The 25,642-nt window shown below is 47.3% G+C and overlaps 1 protein-coding gene across 2 annotated transcripts; it reads right to left on the reverse strand.

Annotated features, from left to right (window-relative positions):
* Positions 1 to 330: 330 nt before the first annotated feature.
* Sema4a (semaphorin 4A) lies at positions 331 to 25,301 on the reverse strand. Of its 2 annotated transcripts, none has more exons than XM_042682186.1 (15): positions 24,979 to 25,301; positions 22,370 to 22,537; positions 20,484 to 20,644; positions 19,002 to 19,064; positions 18,660 to 18,758; positions 18,340 to 18,445; positions 17,494 to 17,610; positions 17,093 to 17,217; positions 16,762 to 16,934; positions 14,646 to 14,796; positions 7,709 to 7,889; positions 2,694 to 2,812; positions 2,394 to 2,551; positions 1,963 to 2,063; positions 331 to 1,689 (listed from the first exon to the last, which is right to left on the reverse strand). In XM_042682186.1, the coding sequence occupies exons 2-15, from the start codon at positions 22,506 to 22,508 to the stop codon at positions 1,100 to 1,102; spliced, it is 2,283 nt and encodes a 760-aa protein (XP_042538120.1). In that variant the 5' UTR covers positions 22,509 to 22,537; positions 24,979 to 25,301; the 3' UTR covers positions 331 to 1,099. The 2 variants fall into 2 exon arrangements, with proteins under 2 accessions (XP_042538120.1, XP_042538119.1); XM_042682185.1 differs by lacking the exon at positions 24,979 to 25,301 and adding an exon at positions 23,315 to 23,530.
* Positions 25,302 to 25,642: the final 341 nt, after the last annotated feature.

Consider the following 25,642-nt stretch of genomic DNA (forward strand, 5'->3'; position numbering starts at 1 on the left):
TCACGAGAAGTGTGGGAGAGCTAAGGACAGCAACAGTGGCAGCTGTGGCCAGGGAGTCACTGGCAGATGAGGTGTAGCCTGTCTGGCAGACACAGAAGAGTTTAGTCCATATGGCTGTAGGGCTGGTGCAGGGGTAGAGTTGGCGGTAATTCCCAGCTCTTCTTGGAGCCCAGGGAAGGGCTTCGGGGCTGGCTCTGGGATGGGGCTGGCAGGGCAGCAGAAGCAGTCAGGAGTTGGCGACAGCACTACCCACAAACCTAGTCCTCCTTCCTGCTCCCTGCACGTGTTGACCACTTGTGTCCAAGTACAGCCCTTCCAACAACAACAAAAAAGCTTTCTCTTTTTAATAAAAAATAAAACTGTCTGTGACAAGCTGTTTTCTGAATCCCAAAACAAAGGGAAGGGGAAATGAACAGTTCCAGGGGTCTGCCAGGGTAAAGGAGTGAACAAGGCTCAGATGACCCCTGCTGTTGGGGGAAGGGCAGAAAGAGTAACAATCTACCCAAACGGGAACAAGAAGGAAGGTAGTCAGACTTCAGGAAAGACTTCGTTGGAGTCAGCAGCACATAGTTGACAAGGGGAACATGAGGGAACAGCTTCCTTCAGGACCCTAGAGACCTCCAGGAGAGGGAGGAGTTGGCGTCCGAGGCTGTAGCTGCTTTCAGAGGGCAGTCTTCGGGGGTGACATCTTAGCTCATGCTGTTGGGATGTTTTGCGCTTATTACCAAAAAGCCCTGGAACTGGTGGTTTTTCCAGGGTCTCCTGGGACAGTTAAGTGTCCAATAAGGTCTCAGCAATGGCCAGAAGATCCTCTCCAGCTCCTCCTGTCATAAGGCAGGGTCAGATCTAGGGCAGCTGGGGTTACAGAGCCTTCCATGTGCTTGGCACAAGGAAGATTGACACAGGGAATGCAGGCTGCCATGTATAGCCCTATGGGGCATTATCAGTGGCACAGAGTGGTAGAAATGGCTTCTGCCATGGGAGCAAGGTGGTCTCTGTGCCATTCCCAGCTTTGTCTGGGAATTGCTCAGGGTGCCTCTGCTGAAGCCAGCATGGCCAGGGGCCTGCCCTTCTCAACAGCCCAGCCTATGTCCAGAATTCAGGCCACCTCAGTGCCTAGGTGGTTGTTGTCAGTGTCCGTGTCACTAGCAGAGGTCCTGTGTTCCTTGGGAGGCTGTTGGCGCTGCTCCCTGCTCAATGGTGCCTTCTCCCCAGGGGGCAGAGTCCCACAGCCCTGGACCTTGCCTCGGGCCCGGAGAGCTCCTAGCGGAGAGGCTAGGAGGATGATGAGGGCTCCAGAAAGCACTAAAGCAAGGAGGACGGTGACAACAAGAAAGTGAGGCCAGTAGGATCGCGGGGCGGCCATGGCAGCCCCGCCAACTCTGGTTAATGGGACCTCCACACGTTCTCGGGGAACGCCAGCCAGTTCAGGATCCATGGCTAGGAGCTGGTCCTGGCTGTCTACCCAGTAAGAAACCACAGGGTATGAAAAGCCGTTCTCAGTGGCCACACATTGGTAGAGGCCTCCAACTCCATCATGAGGCAACAGCAAGAGGGAGCCATTGTAGATGGCAGAGGAGGTTTCTGGGATTGCCGCCTTGCCATGACTCCAGCGGTAAGAGGCCAGCGCTGACATGTGGGGACAGGGGAGCTCCAAGATGGAGTTGGGGACAACCAAGACTTCTTTAACTGGAAGACAGGGAAAAGGGGCAAAATAGTTAGGAGAGAAAGAGGAAAGGAAGACTCCAACTTCCAGGGTCCATTTCAACTCCAACCTCAATGTTCACTCCTCCCAACTATCCTCTAGTCCTTTGAAGTCCAACTCTAACATATTAAGCCAAATACTATCATGAAGTAGCCCTGGCTCAGAACTAAGACCCAGATCTCCTTTGAGTAGACAGGTACATGAGCAAACTGTCCACTCCACCAGAGCCTTTGTGCCGCCCCTGATCCCACACTCACTGAGTTGAGGGCGGCTCTGAGGCCGGTGGCTCCTGCCCATGGGGCCATGTGCACAGGCCCACTCCGGGTTCCCTCGCTCCATGTCCTGCTTCCAGGAGCTCCTGAGAAAGCAAGACAAGAAAAGGTCAAAGGTTATTCCTTCAAACAGGCCTGGGAAGAGCAAGAGAAAGGGAGAGAAGTACAGAGGGAAAGTTGGGAGGGGGCTGGGAAAACTAGATAGAACAAGAGAGGAGGGATGGGAAACTCAGACAGGCTGGAGAAGCTTCAGAAGTGCCTAGTAAAACGCCAGCCCAGGAGGAACCCACCACAGGAGAGTAGACTCTTGGCATGAATGTGCCAGAGATCTCTGGAGAGGGAAGAACGGTAGCAGAAGCTGAGTAAGAAGGATCATGGTGGGCCATATTCAGCCACCATCCAGAACTGGCACTCACAGGTTGGGGTTGGACAAAAGGCGGCAAATTCTTGACTCAGGGTCCCAGGCACAGTGGGGGTCTCGGGCAAGGACACAGTCCACACAGCTTTCATAGACACTACAGTTGGCTCGGGGAACCTTCCAGACCCCTCCTGAGAAACCTACAAATATTGCACCCTGGAAGAGAAATTCAGAGTGTCAGGGAGCCCCCAGATATACCTCGTAAAGTCTCAGTACCCAGCACAGGCCCTGGAATCAGCCCAACTAAGCCTCTAAGGCCAGGCCCAAAAAGTCATTTCATGATCACGTCCTTTCTAACCTGGGTGGGAGCCAACTGCAGGTTGTGAACAGGTTCGGGGTCAGGAAACAGCTGGATTTCTTCCACCAGATAAGCAGTGCTGTGTCCACTCAGCACAGCTTTGTGCAAGGACCCTGTGGCTGTGGAGAGACAGAGAGATCTGAGCTCTTGCCCCTCATTCTTGGATCCCTATCTACCCTCACAAGGCCTCCCCAGCAGCTGGCTGCTCCTTCATTCGAGCATCTGCACTGGGTATGTGTGCGCTGCTCAGCCCCACCTCAGGGAAGAGATAGGGGCCTCTTGTGAACTAAGGCTTAGAATCTCTGCACTTCTCCTTTCTCTGGAATTTCCTGACAAAACTCCATCTCTGGAGAAACCCAGGTGGTCCACAGATGTGGGGGCAGGAATCAGCTGAGCACTTATGTAGAAAGTCATATAACCAGCCTCCTTCAATTCAATCAACTGTCACCGTTCAAAAGCACCTTGAGAAGGTCTAACCTGACCAACTTTTTACAAGTTGCCATCTAGCCAGGCATGGTGATACACACCTGTAACCCTAGAACTCAAGAGGTTGAGACAGGAATTTTCAAGTTCAAGGCCAAACTGGACTAAACATGAAGATATTATCTCTTTAAAAAAATGTATAGTTGTTTTTTGTTTTGTTTTGGATGCCAGTACTGGAGCTTGAACCCAGGATCTGCTGTTGTGAACTTTTTTACTCAAGGCTAGCACTGTACCACTTGAGCCACAGCTCCACTTCTGGCTTTTTTGGTGGTTAATTGAAGATAATTGTCTCACGGACTTTTCTGCCCAGACTGGCTTTGACCTCAGATCTCAGCTCCTGAGTAACTAGGAAAGATGACACTGATTGTGACAGGAAACAGTGGGCTATCGTGGGTAGGATAAGCCCATTTTCAGGAACAAGGCTAAAACTTAACGAAGATTAATGAAAGCATGAGTATGTTGAACCTTATTGCAGATCTAAGAGAATGCTGGCTATTAAGAGATGAAGGCAGGGCTGGGAAGGTGGCTCAGTGGTAGAGTGCTTGCCTCACATGCATGAGGCCCTAGGTCTGATTCCTCAGCATCACATAAGCTGAAAAAGCCAGAAGTGTCGCTGTGGCTCAAGTGGTTGAGCGCTAGCTTTGAGCTGAAGAGCTGAGGGACAGTGCCCAGGCCCTGAGTTCAGGCCCCATGACCGACAAAAAAAAAAAAAAAAAAAAGAGAAAGAGACAGAGAGAGAGAGAGAGAGGGAGAGAGGGAGAGGAAGAAGGAGAGAGAGAAAGATGAAGGCATTTCAAACTGGGAGAAAAGAGGAAAAAGAGGAAAGTAATCTAGTTCTAAGCTGGATGACTTGTGTTAATAACAAAACAAAAATGAGCTGGGCACTGGTAACTCATACCTGTAATCCTAGTTACTCAGGAGGCTGAGATCTGAGGTTAAAGCCAGCCTGAGCAGGAAAGTCTGTGAGACAATTATCTCTAATTAGAAAAAAAAAAAGCCAAAATTGGAGCTGTGGCTTAAGTGGTTGATCGTTAGCTTTGAGCAACTCCCCACTTCACCACACACACAAAAATAGCAACTCAGAGTTCAGAGTGCCCAGGCCCCGAGTTTAAGCCCCAGGACCAGCACAAAAATAATAAATAAGTAAGTAAATAAGAGTTTAGAACTGGATCATTTTCCCCTTTTCCTCTCTGCTCCCAGTTTGTAATGCCTTCCTCCTCTCACTCTCTCTCTCTTTCTCTGGTTAGTCGTGGGGCTTGAACTCTGGGCCTGGGCACTGTCTCTCAGCTCTTCAGCTCAAGGCTAGCACTTTACCACTTGAGCTACAGTGCCACTTCAGGCTTTTTCTGAGGAATCAAACCCAAGGCCTCATGCATGCGAGGCAAGCACTCTACCACTGAGCCACCTTCCCAGCCCTGCCTTCACCTCTTAATGGCCAGCATTCTCTTAGATCTGCAATAAGGTTCAACATACTCACACTTTCATACAATCTTCTTTAAGTTTTGGCCTTATTCCAGAAAATGGGCTTATCCTACCCACTGTAGCCCACTGTTTCCTGTCACTATCAGTGTCATGTTTCCTAGGCAAACAGAGAATCCTTGCCTCTGTGTCACTTTGTGAAACTGGTACTTGCCATACTTTTACAGAAAGTTTGGAGTGTCTGGTTTTTAGGATTATTCTCCCCCCCCCCCCCCCGCCCCCGATCTGGGGCTTGAACTCAGGGCCTGGGCACTGTCCTGGAGCTTCTTTTGCTCAAAGCTAATACTCTACCACTTAAGCCACAGCACCACTCCTGGCTTTTTCTGTTTATGTGGTTCTAAGGAATTGTACCCAGGGTTTCATGCATGCTAGGCAAGCACTCTACCACTAGGCCACATTTTTTTTTGGGGGGGGGGGGGGTCTGGTCGTGGGGCCTGAACTCTGGGCCTGGGTGCTGTCCCTCAGCTCTTCAGCTCAAGGCTAGCATTCTACCACTTGAGCCACAGCGCCGCTTCCGGCTTTTTTCTTTTTTTTTTTTTGCTTATGTGGTGCTGAGGAATCGAACCCAGGGCCTCAGGTATGCAAGGCAAGCACTGTACCACTGAGTCACCTTCCCAGCCCTAAGCCACATTTTTTAGGATTATTAACCATGATTGTGGGAGGCCTCTCAGCACCAAAAGAGTGAAAAAAATTTTAGTCAGGGGTCAGTGGCACATGTCTGTTATTCTAGATACTTAGGATGCTGAGATCCAGAGGCACACAGTTTATAACCAGCTAGGCAGAAATTGTCAATGAGATGACATTCCAAAATAACCAGTAAAAAGCTGGGCTAGAGGTATAGTTCAGATGGTACAGTGACAGTTCAGTAAGCAAGCCAAGTAAGGTCAAAACTCTGAATTCAAACTCCAGTACTGGGAAAAAAATAAAATAAAAAACTGGCAACCTCCCCATGAGTCTACTTGGTTTTCTCACCTTATGACTAACTACCATGTAATTTATTTATTGGAGTTCTTTATTGTCTATCTCCTCCCACTCCACAAGGCCAGAGATTTTTGTCTGTGTTGTTCCTGCTGTCTACCCAATACAGTCACAGCTGACACAAAGGATCCAGAATGCCTTTCAGCACAGCCTAGAAGAATAAACCTGAAGGATTTCTACCATTAAAGCTCAAGGCCATCACCTCAGCCAGGTCCTCAATTTCATGGCAATTGTCACATTCTCCACTCACCCGCTCTCCTCCCGTCTTTCTACACTGACTGAGTTTACCCCTCTCTCCTCAAACCCACCGCCACATCTAGCTCATGACCTTGTGTACTACTTCATGGGAAACACAAAAGCCTTCAGATATGAGGTTCTCCAGTTTCTTGTGTGTACCTAATCTACACACAGCTTCACTCCCAGCCCAGCAGAGACGAGTAGCTCCCTTACCGCTCTCCGGACTCCTCCCTTCACAACTTCTCCTGCCAGTTACCCCTTTCTAACTCATCTCAGCACTGTTCCCCTGTTTATCAAATCCTTTTAGTCTTTCTCATCTATTAAAAAAAAAAAAAAAAGGGTTGGGCACTGGTGGCTCACGCCTGTAATTCTAGCTACTCAGGAGGCTGAGATCTGAGGATTGTGGTTCAAAGCCAGTCTGGGCAGAAAAGTTGTGAAACTCTTATCTCCAATAAACCACCAGAAGACCAGAAGTGGCACTGTGGCTCAAATGGTTGACTAATGAGGCTCAGGGACAACACCTAAACTGAGTTCAGGCCCCACAAAAAAAAAAAAAAAGCTGGTGCAGTGGCTCACACCTATCATCCCAGCTACAAGAGAGGCATGAATAAGAGGATCCAAATCCAGGCTGGCTCTAGACAAAGCAAGACCATATTTAGAAAACAACATGAAAAGGACTACAGTTGTGGATTTTTCTAGGCAGAGTACTACCTAGCAAGCATGAGGCTCTAGGGCTGGGAAGGTGGCTCAATGGTAGAGCGCTTGCGTTGCATGCATGAGGCCCTGGGTTCAATTCCTCAGCACCACATAAGCAAAAAGAAAAGAAGCCGGAAGTGGTGCTGTGGCTCAAGTGGTAGAGCGTTAGCCTTGAGCTGAAGAGCTGAGGGACAGCGCCCAGAGTTCAGGCCTCACGACCTGACCCCCTCCCCCAAAAAAAAAAACAAAAAAACAAATCATAGTATAGTACTACCTCCACAAAACAAGGCCTGTGCTAGTGGTGTGAGCTACTCAGCACTCAGAACTCATAAGGCTAAGGCAGGACTATGTAACTTTTGAGGCCAGCCTGGGTTACATAGTGAGGCACTGTCTTAAAACAAGTAACTACACCACACACATACACACACACACACACACACAGCCTGGCTGGACCTCCTCCAATCACCTTCCCTTCACAGCCCCACTTCCAAAGCGTGACCTCCACACTCCTTGTTTCCAGCTTCCTTCTACCTATTCACTCTTCACCCCTCAACACAGCTTCCCCAAGAAGACAGGCAGTTCTGTCTTTTTTGGGGGGAAGGGTAGGGAGGGGTTGCTTGTTTGGGAAATACTGAAAACTGAACTTAGAGCTTTGTACTTGAGCTTTATCATTTAAGCTATAACCCCAGCCTGTCTTTGTTTGGTTATTTAACAATGCATTTTCAAATTTACACCCAAGCCAGCCTGGACCTTGATCCTCCTATTTAAGCTTTCTGCTGTAGCTAGCTGGGATAACAGGCATATACCACTGCATTAACTTTTTATTGGCTGAGATGGAGTCTTACAAACATTTTGCCTTGATCTCTGATCTCTGCCTCCTGAGTAGTTAGGATTATAGGCATCAGCCACTGTGCCTTACTATGTCTTACTAAGACCACCCAAGCCCTCCCTGTCTATCCCTCTCAATAAACAAAAATAAAAACAAAAACTGAAAGCTCAGAAAGACTAGGGACTGCTGTATCGTAGAGCCACACAGGGCCCAAGACATATTAACTTTTGGTTGAACAAGCAAGTAAACTCAGATTTCCCTCCTCAGGTTGGGTGCATCCCTTGGGGGGGATGTCCTGGAATCCCATACTCACAGGTCCCCAGGTACATGACCAGATGGCTGCGTCCATCAAGGCCCTGGGCTGTCTCCACGGCAAGCTGTGTGTACTCCACCCCAGACTTCACCAGCAGGGGTGCCCCCACCACCTGCTCATCCATCAGGAAATGGTCCTTCATGAAGGTCAAGGCTTTATCAGAGGAAGGGCCCACGGAGCACTAAGAGAGGAAGGAGGCAGATCAGGTTGGCTCACCCCTTCCCTGAAGCTCATATTGCCCACTGCCCTCACTCCCCCTCTGCTGTTCTCCTCTGCCCTCCTCCCTCAACTCAGAACAGTGGTTAAAGCTCATACTTTAGACCTGGCTTTGAGCTCTGTCCTCAGTATGCCTGAGGTTCCTCAGTACCACCACACAAGCTCACCATAAAGGCAGAGTGCACTAATACACACAAGGTTTGGCTTGCAGTGACTACTCAGTGAACATTAACTGCTATCAATGACCAGAAGCAGGATAAAGACTCCTTGAAGACAAACCATGTTTTCTCCTGTCTGCAGTCCCAAGCATAGCCTAGGACCTGAGCTCAGTGAATGTTAGCTGAGTCCATGATTAAAAGAGGATATCACAGAAAGGTGGTGTGGCACGGAGTGTCTCTCATCATGATGGTGCACGAATTTGCTGCATGACTCTGGGAGACTCCCTTCCCCATTCTCAGCCTCCCTTTTCTCACTCATGTGTGAGGGGGTTGGACCGGCTGTTCTTGAAAGGCCCCCGCCAACATCAGCATGCTGTGGCTCAGAGAGAGCTAGATCCTGATCTTTGGGCAGAATCTTTTGTCCTTCCTACCCAGAGCATCATCTTGGGACAAGGTCCAGCTCTGTCAAAACTTGTCTAAGGTGTCCTTACACAAATTATGTCACCTTTTTGAGCCTCATAAGGAAGGTAATAACATTTATATATCTCATTTTGATGCCAGCAAGAATGTATGTACCTACTTTCACTTCTTCCCACAGGCGTTTTTTTAAGGAAAGAAACACCCATATTTTGAAAAGTGCAAAGCAATTGAATAAACAGTCAAAGACTTAGAGAAGAGAAAGAGAGATTAAAAAAAAAAAAAATTTTCATGAGCCAGCCCCAGGGAAGCCCCAAACGAACTGATCACAAGGCAGAATTTTCTAAAGTGTATGAATTACAGCCCCAGCTTCCTGTGGAAGTGAAAAGAAGAAGCTTAAGTAAGGAGGAGTATTTTATTTAGTTTTTTTTTTTTTTTTTTTTTAAGACAGGGCCTCACTACGTATTCCCAGGTTGGCCAGGGATCCTCCTGGCCCAACCTTCCAAATGCTGGGATTACAAGCACACCCCATTCTCTTTCCCTATGATTCCCAGACACCAAGGGCCAGATCATCTCTCTCCAAACAGACCAGAAGAGTCTGGGAAAACTGACTAGAGATTTAAGAGGGAACATTTACATATATCGACATCAAAAGTCCCCAATACAACAGCCTAGCATTACCATCCTCAGTGGAACTACAACAGAGTCCCTATTGCTGATGGACATAGTGTCTTCATAAAGTTTCACATGGCTTTTTTTTTTTTTTTGAGTCCAGTCGTGGGGCCTGAACTCTGGACCTGGGCACTGTCCCTCAGCTCTTCAGCTCAAGGCTAGTGTTCTACCACTTGGACTACAACGCCACTTCCGGCTTTTTTCTTTTTGCTTATGTGGTGCTGAGGAATCGAACCCAGGGCCTCATGCATGCAAGGCAAGTGCTCTACCACTGAGCCACCTTCCCAGCCCCACATGACTTTTTTTTTTAAATAGCTTTTTAATTTTTTTTCTGGTACTGGAATTTGAACCCAGGACCTTGTACTTTCTCCGCCTTTTGGCTTGTTTGCTTAGTTGATTCACTACCACTTGGGACACACCTGTAGCCAATTATTTGCTGGAATCTATCATTATACTTATCTGATGAGGTTGGCCTTGAAGTATGAACTCCAAGTCTTAGTTTTTTGAGTAGCTAAGATTACAGGCATGAGCCACTGGCATCCATCAACAAGTAACTTATAAGAAAAGGAAAGGAGGTACAGAAAGGGGAGGGTGAAATGACAAGTGAAGAGGCAAATTGAAGTGACATAGCTACAAGTTAAGGAAGCCCAAGGATTAGAAACAGCTGCTAAAGACTAAGAGAAATTGATTTCCCTCCTATTTCAAACTCATGGCCTTCAGAACTCAGAATAAATTTCTGTTATTTATTTTATCTTATTTTATTTTTTGCCACAATTTATTTGAGCCACAATGCCACTTCCAGCTTTTTCTGTTTATGTGGTAGTGAGGAATTGAACCCAGGGCTTCATGCATGCTAGGCAATTACTCTACCACTAAGCCACATTCCCAGCCCATTCTGTTATTTTAATTTGAAAAAAAATTAATCTTGGAGCCAGTAGTTCATACCTGCAATCCTAATTACTCAGGTAGCTGAGCTCTGAGGATCAAGATTTGAAGCCAGGCGAAGGAGGAAAGTCTCTGAGACTCTTATTTCCAATTAGCCACCAAAAAAGTTAGAAGTGGCTCAAGTGGTAGAGCGCTAGACTTGAGCAAAAAAAGCTCAGGGCAGTGCCCAGGCCCTGAGTTCAAGCCTCAATACCAGCATATACAAAAAATAAAAATAAAAACCTTGGGGAAGATAGAATCACAGAGGAAGAGAGGCTGAACAGGATATATTGTTTATATGTATGTAAACATCACAGTGAACCCCCCCCCCCCCACAACTAATATATACTTCTTTTTTTTTTTGTCCCAGACCTGGACTCAAACCTAGTACCTGATACTTTTGCTCACTGGCTAGCACTCTACCACCTGAGCCACGCCTCCAATCCCACAACTAATATATACTACTAAGTAAATTAAAAATAAATAATAAACTAAATTAATATTTTTAATTTTCAAGGAGGAAAAGATAAAACGTATTTAGTCAGATCTAGAATGTATGCTCCACCATTCTTTACTATTTTCTTATCAACAAAGAGAGAATATGCTTAACACTTGTAATTTCTGGCCACTACGATTATAATAATTTGCCATAGCTACCAGCAGAAACTAATACAGATGAAATTTGCTTCAAAATGTTAAATGGGTGGTAAATGAATGGAACAAATTTGATTGGCTATATGTTGAAGTTGACCAATGGAGGTCCACTCACTGTTCTGTCTACTTTTTTTTTTTTGGGGGGGGGGTCCGGTCGTGGGGCTTGAACTATGAGCCTGGGCACTGTCCCTCAGCTCTTCAGCTCAAGGCTAGCGCTCTACCACTGAGCCACCTTCCCAGCCCTGTTCTGTCTACTTTTTATGTCTAAAATTCTCTATTTTTATAAAAGGGATGTTCACAGCTCAAAAAAACCTATAAAATTAAGATATTTTATAAGAAATGGAAAATCTGATAGAAGGTACATATGATAAAGTTGAGATATTCTCTAGAGCCAGGTACAATGATATACACCTACAATCAATCCCAGCACTTGGGAAGCTATGGTAGAAGGACTATATGTTTGAGGACAGGCCTAGCATACATAGTGAGACTCAGAAGCCAGTAGCTCATGCCTGTCAGCCTAGCTACTCAGGAGGTTGTGATCTGAGAATCAGAGTTCAAAGTCAACCCAGACCATGAGATTCTTATCTCCAATTAACCTCCAAAAAACTGGAATTAGAGCTCAAGTGGTAGATTGATAGCCTTGAGCAAAAAGTGCTGGGAGATAGCACCTAGACCTGAAGTTCAAGCCTGAGGACTGCACAAGGAAAGAGGAGATAACAGTGCAGTAGATAGTTGAAGCAGTTTAGTTATATAACAAGACCTTGTCTCAAAAAGAAAAATAGTAGCCAGGCTCTGGTGGCTCACACCTGTAATCCTAGCTACCGAGAAGGCTAAGATATGAGGATCGAGGTTCAAAGCTAGCCCGGGCAGGAAAGTCCATAAGACTCTTATCTCCAATTAACCACCAAAAAACTGGAAATGGCACTGTGACTCAAGTGGTAGAGTGCTGGCCTTGAGCTGAAGAGCTGAGAGACAGTGCCCAGGCCCAGAGTTCAAGCCCCACAACCGACCAAAAAAAAAAAAAAAAAAAAGAGAGAAGAAAGGAAGGAAGGAAGGAAAAGAAAGAAAGAGAGAGAAGAGAAGAAAAGAGAAGAGAAGAAAAGAGGAAGCTATGGAATGTGAGACCTGTTCTAGGAAAGGCCAAGGGAATCCCCAGGATGTTGAAGAAGGGAGATTCCAGGATGGCAGCTATGATCCAAACAACAATCTAAAAGGTCTTTAGGATGATGAAACTTTTTTAATAGCTAATGGGTCTGTCTTCAGGAGATACTCATTTCATTCAGGAGGAGTGTGGGGTTGGATTAGAGTTAAGAGCTTGAAAACAAAGCAAGCAAAAAAAATCAAAATAATTACTAACCTCAGGGAAAACAACAATTATGCAAAAAGGAAAAGTAATCATGGCTTTATTACCTGGTTCATCTGTGAATAATAAGATTCATAAATATTGATCTAACCAAAATTACTATAGGACTGGAGTTGTACCTCAGTGGTAGAGTGCTTGCTTGGCAGGTGTGAGGCCCTAGAGTTGATTCCCAGCAATGCAAGAAAAAAAATAAATAAAAGCCTGGTTTATATCTCAATAGTCATACTGGGATTAGGACTTCAGCAAAACTACAAGTGCTACACATTGATGGCTCATACCTGTACTAGCTACTGATGATCCAAATTTGTTCAAGCTAGACTAGGCAGAAAAGCAGCCAGGCATTTGCAGCTCATACCTGTAATCTTAACTACTCAGAAGACTGAGATCTGAAGATCAAGGTTTGAAACCAGCCCAGAGAGACAAATCCAAGAGACTTTTATCTCCTAATAACCAGCAGAAAGAAGAAAGAAAGAAAGAAAGAAAGAAGGAAAGAAAGGAAGGAAGGAAGGAAAGAAAGAAAGAAAAGCAAGCAAGCAGAAGTGAAAGTGTGGCTCTAGTGATAGAGTACCAGTCTTTAACAAAAAAGCTAAGCATGAACTTAAGGCCCTGTGTTCAAGCTCCAGTACCAGCAGAAACAGTATAACATAATCAGAAAACAACAGGACTCTATCAGAAAAACCACCAGTGCAAAAATGGGCTGGAGACTAGAGACATGGCTTTGCAGTCATTTATATGCTTTGCAAACACAAGACCTTGAGTTCAAACCCCAGTACTTCCAAGAAACATTATTGTAAAACTATACTGGTAGATTGGGGCTAGGTTTGTTGGTTAGCCAGTTTGTTTTGGAAGGGAAGGACATATAAAGCCTGATTTGTGGTATTTGCTGGTTTTCCCATTTCCTTCATAGATGATTTCAAGATACCAATGTGGTGTCAGTGAACATGTGATAGTGCAAAACCAGTTCTCACCAGTAGTCTAGCACACTGGGTACTGGTGGCAAACCACAATTCAATTCTCACCTTCCAGAAAAAGGAACTCAGTGCACACTATCTGAAACTAAAATATTAAGATCTAGCAATAAAACATTGTATTTAGCTCAATAGTACAGTGTTTAGCTAGCTTATGTAAGATTATGGGTTCCTTCCTCAATATCATAACTAACAAAAGAACACAGAATGTGGTATATGAGATTTGGATGAAAATATAAAAAGAATCAAGACCAAAAGACTTGAAGGTAGTTGGGAAAGAGAGGGTAGAGAATGGGCTATAAACCAGGTAAGATGGTATACATCTGTAATCTCAGTACTCAAGAAGCTAAAGCAAGAAGATTGCAAGCCGAGCTGCATAGCAATAGCTTGGTTTAAAAACAAGAAAAGAAAGCTGAAGACACTATGTTGAAAATGAACTTCACAACTTGGGGGGAGGGAGTTGGGGAAGTGGGGAGGGAAGGGATGGTTGGGGAAAAACAAATGAGGAGGTAACAATGCTCAATAGGAAATGTACTCATTACCTTACTCATGTAACCTCCCCTCTGTACAGTATTTTTATAATTTAAAAATACAAAAAAAAAGAAAGCTGAGCAGAGCTCAGCTCAAAGGATCACTGTTTCAAACGGGAGCCAGGCTCACACCTGCAATTCTAGCTACTCAGGAGGCTGAGATCTGAGGACTGTTGTTTGAAGCCAGCTTTGGCAGAAAAATCTGAAAGACTCTTATTTCTGCCAAAAAAGCTGGAAGTAGAGGTATAGCTTTAGTGGTAAAGCACCAGTCTTGAACAAAAAAGCTAAGCAGGGGGCAAGGCCCTAAATTCAAGCCCCAGTACTGACAAATAAACAAACAAATAAATAAGGGTCAAGGTTTGAAGCCAGTCCAGGCAATATATGGGTATCAGTTTGGTAGTGTATGCCTAGCATCCCAGCTACTCAGGAAACATAAATAAGAGGATTTCCCTGAGATCAAATCTCAGTACTCCCAAGAAGAAAAAAGAGAATACGGCTATTTTTAGAACCAGTCTTATAGACCTATTTGATTCTTCAAATCATATATGTGTGTGTATGGTTTTTAGAAAAAATTACATAAGAGGTAGGGCAGGATGACAGATTTTTACTCCATGAATGAGAAAAATCCAGTGACACAGGAGAGACCAGATTCTGAAGAGAGGAAGAAAGCCAGGAACCATGAAAGAAGTGGCAGCAAGGTCGACAACTAAGAAAGTTACATAAGAAATGCAGGTGAAGTTATTCAAGATAATGCTTGGCAAGCACCCCAGCTTCCCTTAGTTCCTGAGCGGTAGCTCTAGATATTTGGTGTGCACTTAACCTTGAGAGAAAGGTAATCCTGGCAACGACTCTGAGGATAGGACAGAGTTGGACATCTGTGGAATGTGGAGCACCTGGCCATATGTGTATCTGAGCAGATGGGTTGGGTGAAGTGGGAAGCTTGAACAGTTACTGAGCACTCACCATGTTACAATAGGGGCTTTTACATTCATATTTGGGGCAGGCTTTACTTAGTAGGGGCAAAGTACTTACACTGCCTGGCCGGGGATCAGTCTCATGGCCTCTATAAGTGGTCCAGCGTGAAGTTTCTTTGTTCAGTTCCTTGTACTTTCCTTTAAAGACACGCTCGATGTCCGTGAGCGAGAAAGTACAAACTGCAGAACTCCGGGTCCCTCCAACCTGCCTGAAATCAGCCAGAGAGGACATTGTCTGTGGTTTCCTGTGCCATACCAGCTGATTGCCCCTCCAGCCCTGGCCCATTCTCAGTGAGAAACTCCAGGAGGGCAGCATGTGGAGGGTTAGACTAACCTCTCGCTGCCTCTTCTCTCCCTTCCTGTGATAAGGCCTGGGAGAGCCCCATGGAGTTCACTGACTATGGCCCTTGGCCTGGCTGGAGGCCCATCTTAGGATCTGAAATATGATTATCCTTAATGAGAATTAATTGGGACACAGGCCCTGGGGTGGCTCCTGCCCATCCTGCCTGCCTAGACTAGGCTGTGCCCATAGGAGGGGCAGTATAACCGGCTTCAGGCTGGCTCCACAGGAAACCTCTTGGTTTCTTGGCCTTCAGAGAACCTACCAAAAGCCTGCCTACTCTATGATTTGTATTACTTCAGTCCTGGTCTGTGGAGATAGGGCTAGTCTCTCTTGCTCTTTAACCAGGTTCTCAGTTCTAGATCCTAGACCCTATTTACATCAATGACTTTGGCACCTGACAGATGAAGTGTGGGTCCATTCAGACTACACTGTAGCACCTTAGACACATCAGTGAAACTTTTTCAGCTTCAAAACAGTGCTTTTCTTTTTCTCTAATGATAGTGATGATGTTTCTCTTTTGGCCCTGGCCATTAGGAAACGCTCACTTTTGGCTGGCAGCCAGGGACTTAAGATTTGCTTGTGTAACATAGTGAGCTTATATATGCTCTTCAGCTCAAGGCCAGTGCTCTACCACTTGAGCCACAATGCCACTTCCAGTTTTCTGGCGGTTTATTGGAGATAAGAGTCTCATAGAGGCCGGGCGCTGGTGGCTCACGCCTGTAATCCTAGCTACTCAGGAGGCTGAGATCTGAGGATCGTGGTTCAAAGCCAGCCCGGGCAGGAGAGACCGTGAGACTCCTATCTCCAATAAACCACCAGAAAACCGGAAGTGGTGCTATAGCTCAAGTGGTAGAGCGCTCGCCTTGAGCTGAAGAGCTGAGGGACAGCGCCCAGGCCCAGAGTTCAAACACCACAACCGACCAAAAAAAAAAAAAAAAAGAGTCTCATAGACTTTCCTGCCCAGGCTGGCTTTGAACTGCTTTCCTCAGATGTCAGCCTCCTGAGTAGCTAGGATTACAGGCATGAGACACTGGTGCCCAGCTATATTTTTCTTTTTTTATTTTTTGGATCCGGTCGTGAGGCCTGAACTCTGGGCCTGGGCACTGTCCCTCAGCTCTTCAGCTCAAGGCTAGCACTCTACCACTTGAGCCACAGAGCCACTTCCAGCTTTTTTTTTCCTGCTTATGTGGTGCTGAGGAATTGAACCCAGAGCCTCATGCATGCAAGGCAAGCGCTCTACCACTGAGCCACATTCCCAGCCCTATATTTTTCTTTTATTCCCGTTTCCTTATTCTTTCCCCACCCCCTATTTTCTTTCTTTCTAATCCTGGGGTTTAAACTCAGGGCCTGGGTGCTGCCCCTGAGCTTTTGCTTTTACTCCACATTCTACCACTTGAGTCAGAGCTCCACTTCTGGCTTTTTTGGTAGTTAATTGTAGGGAAGAGTCTTACAGGTTTTCCTACCCAGGCTGGCTTCAAACCTTGATCCTCAGATGTCAGCCTCCTGGCTGTCTAGAATTATGGGGGTGAGTCACCGATAACCAGCTTGATTTTTTTTTCATAGACTTTTGTTTGTGGCAGTGTTTTGAACTCAAGGCCTTGCACATTTGACGCAGGCTTCTCTATCCCTGGACCAAAATTTCCCCACATTCATGAAGGACAGAGTGACATTTCTGGAAGGTGGTAAAGACCAAACGGCTTTCCTGTGACAAGTACAGTGAACTCATGTGCTAGGCTCAGCCCAGTTCGCGCCTCCCTCATCTAGCTGGCTGACACTGCTTTTGTCTTCAGATCCTGTGCCCAGCCCTCCTGCTCCGGGCCCGACTGCTCACCACTGGGAGGTGAAGACTGCATAGATTCTGGGAACCGAGGGAGCTTCTGCGGGCAGCAGGACCGCGTGGCGGATGACGTTGAACGGCAGCTGCCCCTCCTGAGCGCAGAGCAGCTGGGCCTTCAGGAAGGTGGTCCACTTCTTCTGCAGCAGCTTTTCACCGCCCACGTCATTCTGGGGGTCGTGGGCGGAGTCAGGGACGCCCTCTGCCTCACAGGGCCCCGCCCCCCGCGTAGCCCCACTCCCATTGGGTCTCCAGAACTCAAGCTCGCCTCTGCCACCTCCCCATTGGCTTTGCCTCACCAGCCCTGCCTCCCTCCCAGAAGGCTCACCTTGCAGACTCTGGCCACCCGGGATGTGTGCAACCTCTCAAAGAAGTCAAACTCGCTAGCTGTCTCTTCGAAGAAGAAGTAGACAACCTGGGTCGAAGGGATGGCTGCCACGAAGGAGGCGTCCGCTGCGGAGGGCGGGTCAGATGGGCTTAGGGTCTGAGCATCTGGATGCTCTGGGTTCCCCTTTGTGACAACCTGAGAAATAGGCTCCAGCTTGCCCAGGGGAATGATGGGGACGAGGTGTGTGTGACTTTATTTATGCAAAGTGAAAGCTTCGTAGGACCAGGGCTGTGCCTTCCCTGCCTGCGGTAATCCTAATGCATGGCATGTACCCCCAACAGGTTTCAGATCTAAGGGGAAGCGGCCAGACCCATAGTGGCTGAGAGTTAAACGGTCCTTACGGTGCAGCCAGCGGAGAAAGGTGTCAGTCTTGAGAACAGGTTGAGATCCCAGTGTACGCATCAGGATGGGCTCACTGCCCAGGAAGTTGTTCATGGTGCCAGAATAGAGCATCCCATCTAGAGTAGGGAAGGGAGCAAGAGAGAATTTAACAGATGAAGGTAAAGTTACCCTGCCCTGGCCAGACTTGCCCTTGGCTGGGGTCAGCACCTGTCAGTCTTCATTATGCATCCTTCTGCAGAGCCCCAAAGCCAAAGGAACTGGTCAATGTGGTCTTCTGTGTTTGGTATTTCCCCAGCCTTTCTCTGGATACTCCCCCACACACCCAGCTGAACCACTTGTCAAGTAGAATCACTCATTGATGCCAGGTGACTGTTTTCTGATTCCACACTTTCAATCATACCCTTCTCTTCCTGGAACACCTCGCATGTCCTACCTATATTTCTTCTAATTCCTACTCAAAAGCCAAAGGCTTTTTTTTTTCCTCCAGGAAGCCAGGGAAGAAGGTCTATAATGGTCTGTGTAAAAGCACAGGGCCATGATTCTTCTTTATAATTCCATCAAGACCTAACCTAGTGCCTGGCACACCACAGCACCTTTTCTGGTGCATTGGTTAAACAAGTGAGTAAAACTCAAGGTCTTGTCTTTGCCTGTTTCCCATCTCCAACCTGGTGCCACTGAGTCTTCTCACATATGTGTCTATCTTTTACCTCCTCTGTGGCACCGGAACTGCTGGTTGGGATGCCTGACTCTCCCTCTGATTTTGTGCTCTGAGGCTTTTGTCTTTCCTGTCTCCTGTCTTGTTAGTAATTCTATCATAATCCAATTTCAGGAAGCCTGATACTCACCCACCAAGACAGCTGTGTGCTTGTGAGCAGGGTCAAAGGGGCTTTGGCCTTTCCCTTCTGTGACTTTGTCCTCCAAGATGGGCAGCAGGTGGGAATCTTGGAGTCCCTAAAGGGGGGAAGTGGCTGGGGGCCCAGAATGCCAGGATCTCACATCTGGGAAATGAGAAGCATGAGGGAGGAAGGGAAAGGGATAAAGAGGGGCCAAGAAGCTCGGGAGGGTCCTGAGGGACCCAAGTCTTCCAGAGCTACTGAAGATTGGCTGTGGGTAGATGTAAAAAGGGACATTTGGGGGCATGTGAGCTGGGTGTAAGGTAACTCACAATGAAGGTACAAGCCGGGCTGAAGGCAAAGGTCCCACAGGCGTAGAGATGAGTATCATTGAAAGAGACCAGGACACGAATGAAGTTGAAACACTGTGTCTGTAGAGAGACAGAGAATTTAGACCTTGAGACCCCTTATCCCAAGCTCTTCTGTCCCTAGAGATTGTCTCCACACTTCCTAGTGCAAAGAAGGGCTGGGCAATGCTGAACTCTCTCTGTATAACTTTGTACAACATGATCCAAGAAAAAAATCATGCAAATGAGTGCCCTCCTCTGTCTGTCCCACATGTCTAGAGACATTGGGTCTTTACTCAGAAACCTCATTCCTCCACCTCTGCTTACCTCATTGCTCTTCTTCTTTAAGGCACATTCACTCTTTTTTCTGTCACTGGCAGGCCAAGATATCTGAAGTGGGGAGTTGAGAGGGGGGGATGAAAAGAAATGAGGTCTTTGCATCTTCTGTGACCTGCTATCCCCTCACTAGCTCTAGCATAAAATCAACAGTAGGGTCAGGTGCTGGTGGCTCATGCCTATAATCCTAATTACTCAGAAGCCTGAGATCTGAGAATCTCAGTTTTAAGTTATGGGCAGGTCAATCTTCCAGACCCTTATCTCCAATTAGCCAGCAAAAGGCCAGAAGAAGAGGTGTGGTTCAAGTGGTAGAAAAAAGCTTAAAGAGAGCTTGAGGTCCAGAGTTCAAACCTCAGTACCAACATAGTCACTGACACAAACACAGACAGACAGACACACACACACACGCACCCGCACAGGCACACGCACATGCAAACAAATAAATAAAAATCATGCTGGGTGCCAGAAGCTCATGTCTGTAATCCTGGCTACTCAGGAGGCTGAGATCTGACGATTGCTGTTAAAAAAACAGCCGGGTGGAAAAGTCCATGAGACTCATCTCCAATTAACCACCAGAAAATCAGAGGTAGCACTGTGGCTCAAAGTGGTAGAGCACTAGTCTTGAGCTAAAAAGCTCAGGGACAGTACCATTCCTTGAGTTTTGCTGGTCCAGGACTGACTACATGCATACATACATGCATACATACATACACACATACATACATATATACACACAAAAAATCAACAGTAGGATTGCTGGTTAGTGACATACCAGTGGGGAGTTATAATATCAAACTCAAAACTATTATATTCATCAAGACATAGATGATAGAAGACAGCCTTAGGAATGAGACAGACCTAAGTTCAAAGCTAGGTTCTGCCACTCATTGTCTGTTCACTCTCATAGGATGCTGATCTACAACCAGGGTTGTAGATGCAATCATCTAATGCAAAGTATGGTATACACAGCAGCTGCTGTTAAACCACACATTTCCTGGAGCTATTGTCAAAATATCAGTTCCTGTGGCACACTTTGACAATCTGCATTTTTAACCATAAATAAAAATAATAAATAAATAATAAACCTTGGAATGGATCAATAACGAGGAATACTCTCCCTCCCTTCCTACTCTTCTGTAGTTCAAGTTGCTACATACTAGGGTGGTACTAACAGAAATATTAATGATTTCTACCAGTGGGTGGATACAATTAAGTTATTGATACAATTTGAGTCAATGTTTATCTCACGTTGGTAATTTCCCTATCAGCCATTTTAGAATTTGACATTTTTCAAACAATACTTGTGATACCAATGAATAGTGAGACCATAAAATATTTCTTGCTATTACACTCACAAGATGTATATAGCAAAAACTGCTGAGTTAGAGAAAGGCAGTTGGGCTGTTCTGGCACAGGGCAGATGCTGTTCCCTTCTCATTCCCAGCTCACACCCTCAATCCCTGGCCTCCTCACCATGTTCTTCAGCCTTGGAACTCCTGGATCTTGGATATTCAAGGCCAGAATGGCCTCTCGAGCACCCACATAGAGAGTGTTTCCATCGCTACTCAGGAGCAGAGTGTCAAAATCCCGGAGACCTTTCTGGTGGAAGAAGCTAAGTGCCCTGCGTCCATCTCCTGTTGAGAGGTGTGACAAGGAGAAAGTGAGAAGGAGTTGTGGGCAGCATCAGACTCCAGAGACAAAAGGAAGGGAAGGGAAGGGTTGACAGAGCTGGATCTCCAGGCTTTGGCTGCTGGACTCCCTCTTCTCCACCAGCAGGCCCCTGTGCCCCTGCTGGTAGTCACAGGAGCTTCGTGTGTTGAGTCCCCAGTAGAGAAGAGAAGCAGCCAGAGACAGGCAATGACAGCCTAGGGCTAGAGGATGGTGCCTGTACCCCCAGATAGCCAGGAAATGAAATGAGGCTCAATGCTCTTTCAAGTCTGGTGTCTACAGTAGAATAAGACACCTGGATCTCCAATGGAGGGGGGACAGCCGGCAGATAGACAGGAAGGTGTTCACAGCAAGGAAGGGAAGTTTACACAGAACGGTGTCTGAGTAGTTAGGGGTTTTAAGATCCTTCCTGTCACCTCCATTACCCCTGCTGTTTCCTTCCTTCCTTCACTACAGGAAATTTCCACCTCTATAAACACCATGAACAGAAAGGAAGCATGTGTCTCCCTTTCTGAGGTCCATGAGGGCATACCTGAACATCACCTGCAGGGAAAGTGAATTCATTGTGGGAAGCTCACCTAGGGTTTGTTGTCTGCCTTGCGCACATGCTTGCATGTGTGTGTGTGTGTGTGTGTGTGTGTGTGCGAGCGCACGCGCGTGCATGTGTTCCTGCCCTAAACAGGAGTGCTCATCAGCACATCTGCACGTTGACACTTGTTAGACTAACTGTTACCTCTGCAGGCTCAGGGAATCTTAGGATCAAGAGGAGGGATGGGGGAGAGAAAAGATAGGGAAGGAAGGACCTGTATATACTCCACTCTGCAAGAGCACTGTCTGATTACTCATTCTGCTTCCCCTTTGGGATTGTGAGCTCCTTGAGGACAGGCATGTCCATCTTCCTAATCTCATGGCCCACACAAATGAGGCCTCTTCATCAATGGGCAACTGCATCTCCTTTACCAGGTTGTTTCAGGATTACCTGTGCTGTGCCCCTACTACTGAAGGACCCACCTCCTTCCCTGAGTCTTCCCCTGGTAGATGAGGGGCCAGCAGCCTTATAGCCCCAGTGAGAAGTCACCTTAGCTGTGCTGCAGAGCGCCAAACCATATCCAATGGGCTACACTGTATTCTTGTACTCCTGGTGCCCAAGGTACTACACATGACCTGGTCTCTATGGTTGGCTTTGGCCTGGAAAGCTATGGGTCACCAGTTCTACAGATGATTTTCTAGCAGATATCTTGATTTAGGGGTACCCAGGGATGCAAGCATTTTGGGGTTTTTGTTGTTGTTTTGTTTTGGAGCTTAAGTTGTCTTGCTAGGTAACTGTGACTCTTGAGGGAAAGAGATAACACCAGCTTTGGAGAAATGGAAGGAATGATGGTCCTGGATCCTGGACTTTCCTTCTCTTCCCTCATTCTGTGCCTCCTGGTTTGCATTTCTCTTTCCTTCTGCTGGGCCCTCTGCTGCTCCTTGGCATCTCTTCCCATCTCTGTTTCTCCAAGTCCATTTTTCCCATCTCTCTCTCTCTCTCTCTCTCTCTCTCTCTCTCTCTCTCCTCTCTCTCTCTCTCTCTCTCTCTCTCTCTCTCTCTTTCTCTCTCTCTCTCTCTCTGCCTTCTCTCTCTCTCCTTCCTCCACCCCTCTCCAGCGCTGCATCATCATCCCACCACCTCTTGGCCCTAAAACACTTACCTGCATAGTATTTGACTCTGGGCATAGGTCCCTTCCCATTATCCATGGTGGTGGCTGGTGACAGCAGGAGCAGGAGCAGTTGGAAGAAGAAAAGTCCCAGGAGGCTGCAGGGGTCCAGGCCCAGAGCTGAGAGGGCCATGCTCAGCCAGAGGCTGTCAGCCGATGGCTCTGAGGAAACAGGCACGCAGGCACTTTCTGGGTAAGCAGTCCTTACCACATCCCCCCTGAGGACCAATTGGAGAACCCCTGGCAGCAGAAGTCGAGGGGGGGCATAGAAAGGGGGCACTTCCCCATCTAGTATAGCCCTCAGAATCTCACTTCTATCATGCTCCTAGCTCATAGCTTTGCCTATTGCCTCATTTTCCTTCTGGGTAGACGCTCAGGGTTCCCTGTGCTGCCCATTCTGGTCTCCTCACCAATAGCTCTGCCCTGCCATTTCTTACCTTTCCATCAGGGAATTCTATATGTCTTTCTTCCATAGCCATTCAAGGCTCTCAGAGCCCAGAGCCTCCACTAACAGATACCTGAGGTTGGGCAGACGAGACCTGTACTCCAAATAAAAACTCCTCCGATTTTCCTATCACTTTCAGATCTGCTGACATTTATGTTGCCTCCCACTCACCCTGACCCAGACTGACAGCCCAGGTTTGAGCCAACTTGCTTTAAGCTCCCTGTGAGCCCCAGGGGCTCAGGGGCTTTGCAGCTCCCTCAAGCCTACCTGGCCTTCTTCTTTCAGGAAGCAATGTGAATGCAACCCACCAGCGTGGCTCTCCACATTTTCCTGGAACAGCCTGGGCTGGACTAAAGGGGGATTAGGGGGTGTCTCTTAGTTTTGGCAATCCTTCTTGTCTCTTTGCTCCCACTTCCTCCTGCCTTCTGCTTCCCTGAGGCTCTGAATCATCTCCCCCGGCCCCAAGATCACCAACCTCAAGCTGCCCATCTCACCTCACATACTCTTGGACCAGTCACAGTGAGAAACTCGGGTGTCCACACTCTGGGGTGGGGGTGTCATCCAAAAGAAAGAAGGAGGGGGTTCTCAGGCCCCAAAGGCAGGGGGCAGAAGGCTCAACCAGGCTGAAATGGGAGCGCGGCCCTCCAGGCACCCATCATGCCAAAGCCAGCACCAGCTCTGGGCCAGGGAAACCAGAATTTCCACCTCGAGTTGTGACAGATCCTGGCTGGGGCGGAAGTTGATGGATCAGGAAGGAGAAAAAAAAACTCCTTGGCACCACAGGAGACACACCTCTTTCCCCACCTCCACCTGCCTTAGTCTATCCAGAAAGTTTAAAGGGCCATTTCAGGTCACTTCAGTGACACACACACCCCCCCCCCCCCATCTCTTTACCATTTTACATCCAGTCTAACCAACACTCTGCGGCTTCTCTTCTTACTCAAGGTTTCCCAAATAAGGGACATGACATTATGTTTCATATTCCTCTTTTCACTTTATTCAAATGGAGGGGTCTCACTACTCATACTTGCTGGGAAGTCCCTGAAGGAGTCTAATCCTCAAACCTCCCACTTTCAGTTTTAAAAGGTACAACAACTGTCTTAGGCAACTGTCCATGACTTAGCAGAGAAAATCCTTCCTGTAGTACAATCTCTATCAATCTCAGCATGGCTTCAGGCCAGAGAGAAGCCCAGGAAATGCCCCATCTGGGCTCATGCTTATGGGACACATTTCTGAGGCATCCAGCCCCCAAGAGTGGCTGTTTAGGCTCCAGGGTATGGGAGTGGGAACCTCATAATGCAGGGTTAATGAGGCACCAGGGCTCCATGGCCTATAAAGTGGCTAGGTTCCTGCCCACTCACCCAGGTCATCTGACTTCAGGTTAAAAACCATGAATGTCTCAGGGCTAACCCAACTCCAATAAGTAACCTCTCTCCTTTTGAAACACAACAGGAAGTCCTTCCTATAATGTAACTTCCGCCCCTCCTGCTACAGCACCAGCCCAAGTTACTCTTTAGAATGCCTTTTCAGCACCCTTTTTTCCCTAGCCTTCTTTCTGCAAACTCTACTCCATTACCTCTTAGTTCCCCAGAGACTTGGCTTATACAGAATCCCTCCTGACAAGTGTATCTGTTGAGACTTGCCTAAGATTCCCCCAGACTCTGAGGCTGGTTGCCAGGACCCTGCCTAGCTCTCAAAATCAAGCAAAACTTCCATTCTCCTGATCCCAACATCTTCTATGTCTCCTCAACCTGCCTACTGCCACTCAGATCTGGGAAGCCACCATCCCAGGGCTTCTCTACTGGAACAGATAGGCTTATCTGGGTCACTGGGAGGAGCTATGATGGGCAAAGCCAGGGGGATTTTCAGTGCCATCCTCCCTGCCCGATGCCCTATTCCTGTCCCCTCTGGAAGTGTAGATTCCATGCTCTGTCCTAGTTCCTTCCCCTAGCACTCAGAAATCTCCCAGCCCCAAAATCTCTTTTCTCCCCAGCCTCACCAGTCAATATGAAGAGTTGACACTGTCTAGCTTCTTTCTTCCTAATAACTTAGCAGGTAGGTTTACAATTCCATTTACCAAGAATAAAAGTGAAGCTCAGGGAGCCAAATTAAATTCAGATCTTCCCCTTACCTACATGGTATCTCAAGTCCTACTCACCTTCTCCCAGGGTTGGAAGTGCAGTTGGATGGAGATAGTGAGTGGAAGGGTGGGAGGGTAGCAATCTCTGTCTTCTCTAGGCTGTTAAGAAACAATCACTCTAGGGGATTCCTGACTCCATCCTGAGGTGAGGCCGCCAGTTCCTACCTGCTGCCTCCTTGAGGGTCTCCATCTCCAGATCAAATCCAGCAAAGAGCCAGGTGGACATAAGGGTATTCTAAGCCCTACCCCCAGCAGCAGTGTAACCCCTCATGCCTGAACCTCTGGAGTCAGATCCAAAGAGTCCACTGGTAATATCAAGCAGAAACAGAGTGAGCTTCACAGGTACATGACCTGTACAGTCACACAGGGCCCCTTTCTCAGAAGGGCCACACTGTGTCTAATACTCTGCTATTTTGGAAGTCTTGCTAATTTCTAAATAAGAGGCCCACATTTGCCTTTTGCATTGGGCCCCACAAATTATGTACAGGTCCTGCCCACAGCGTCCCAGAGGCTCAGAGCTGGCAGCCCCACACCCTCCCCCACTGCACAAAAGAGGAAACCAAGGCCAGGGAGGGGAAGGACCTGGCTGGGTTGGGGTTAGCGTCAGGCAGCAGGTGGGGGGGAGGGGGTGGCCCCAAGGTCAGATCTTCTGGGACCAGGCCAGAGTGGCAGTGCCAGTTTT

Source organism: Dipodomys spectabilis, unplaced genomic scaffold (assembly GCF_019054845.1).
Source record: "Dipodomys spectabilis isolate Male_0828 unplaced genomic scaffold, ASM1905484v1 ptg000069l, whole genome shotgun sequence".
Classification (NCBI taxonomy): domain Eukaryota; kingdom Metazoa; phylum Chordata; class Mammalia; order Rodentia; family Heteromyidae; genus Dipodomys; species Dipodomys spectabilis.

What these genes read in the sequence shown, in the direction of transcription:
- Sema4a (XM_042682186.1), bottom strand. Translation starts at nt 22,508, where the DNA reads ATGGCCCTCTCAGCTCTGGGCCTGGACCCCTGCAGCCTCCTGGGACTT. An exon ending in GCCCGGCTTGTACCTTCATT is followed by an intron (nt 18,446 to 18,659) that starts GTGAGTTACCTT and finishes TCCCCCCTTTAG; the next exon opens with GGACTCCAAGATTCCCACCT. An exon ending in TGCAGTTGGCTCCCACCCAG is followed by an intron (nt 2,552 to 2,693) that starts GTTAGAAAGGAC and finishes TTTCTCTTCCAG; the next exon opens with GGTGCAATATTTGTAGGTTT.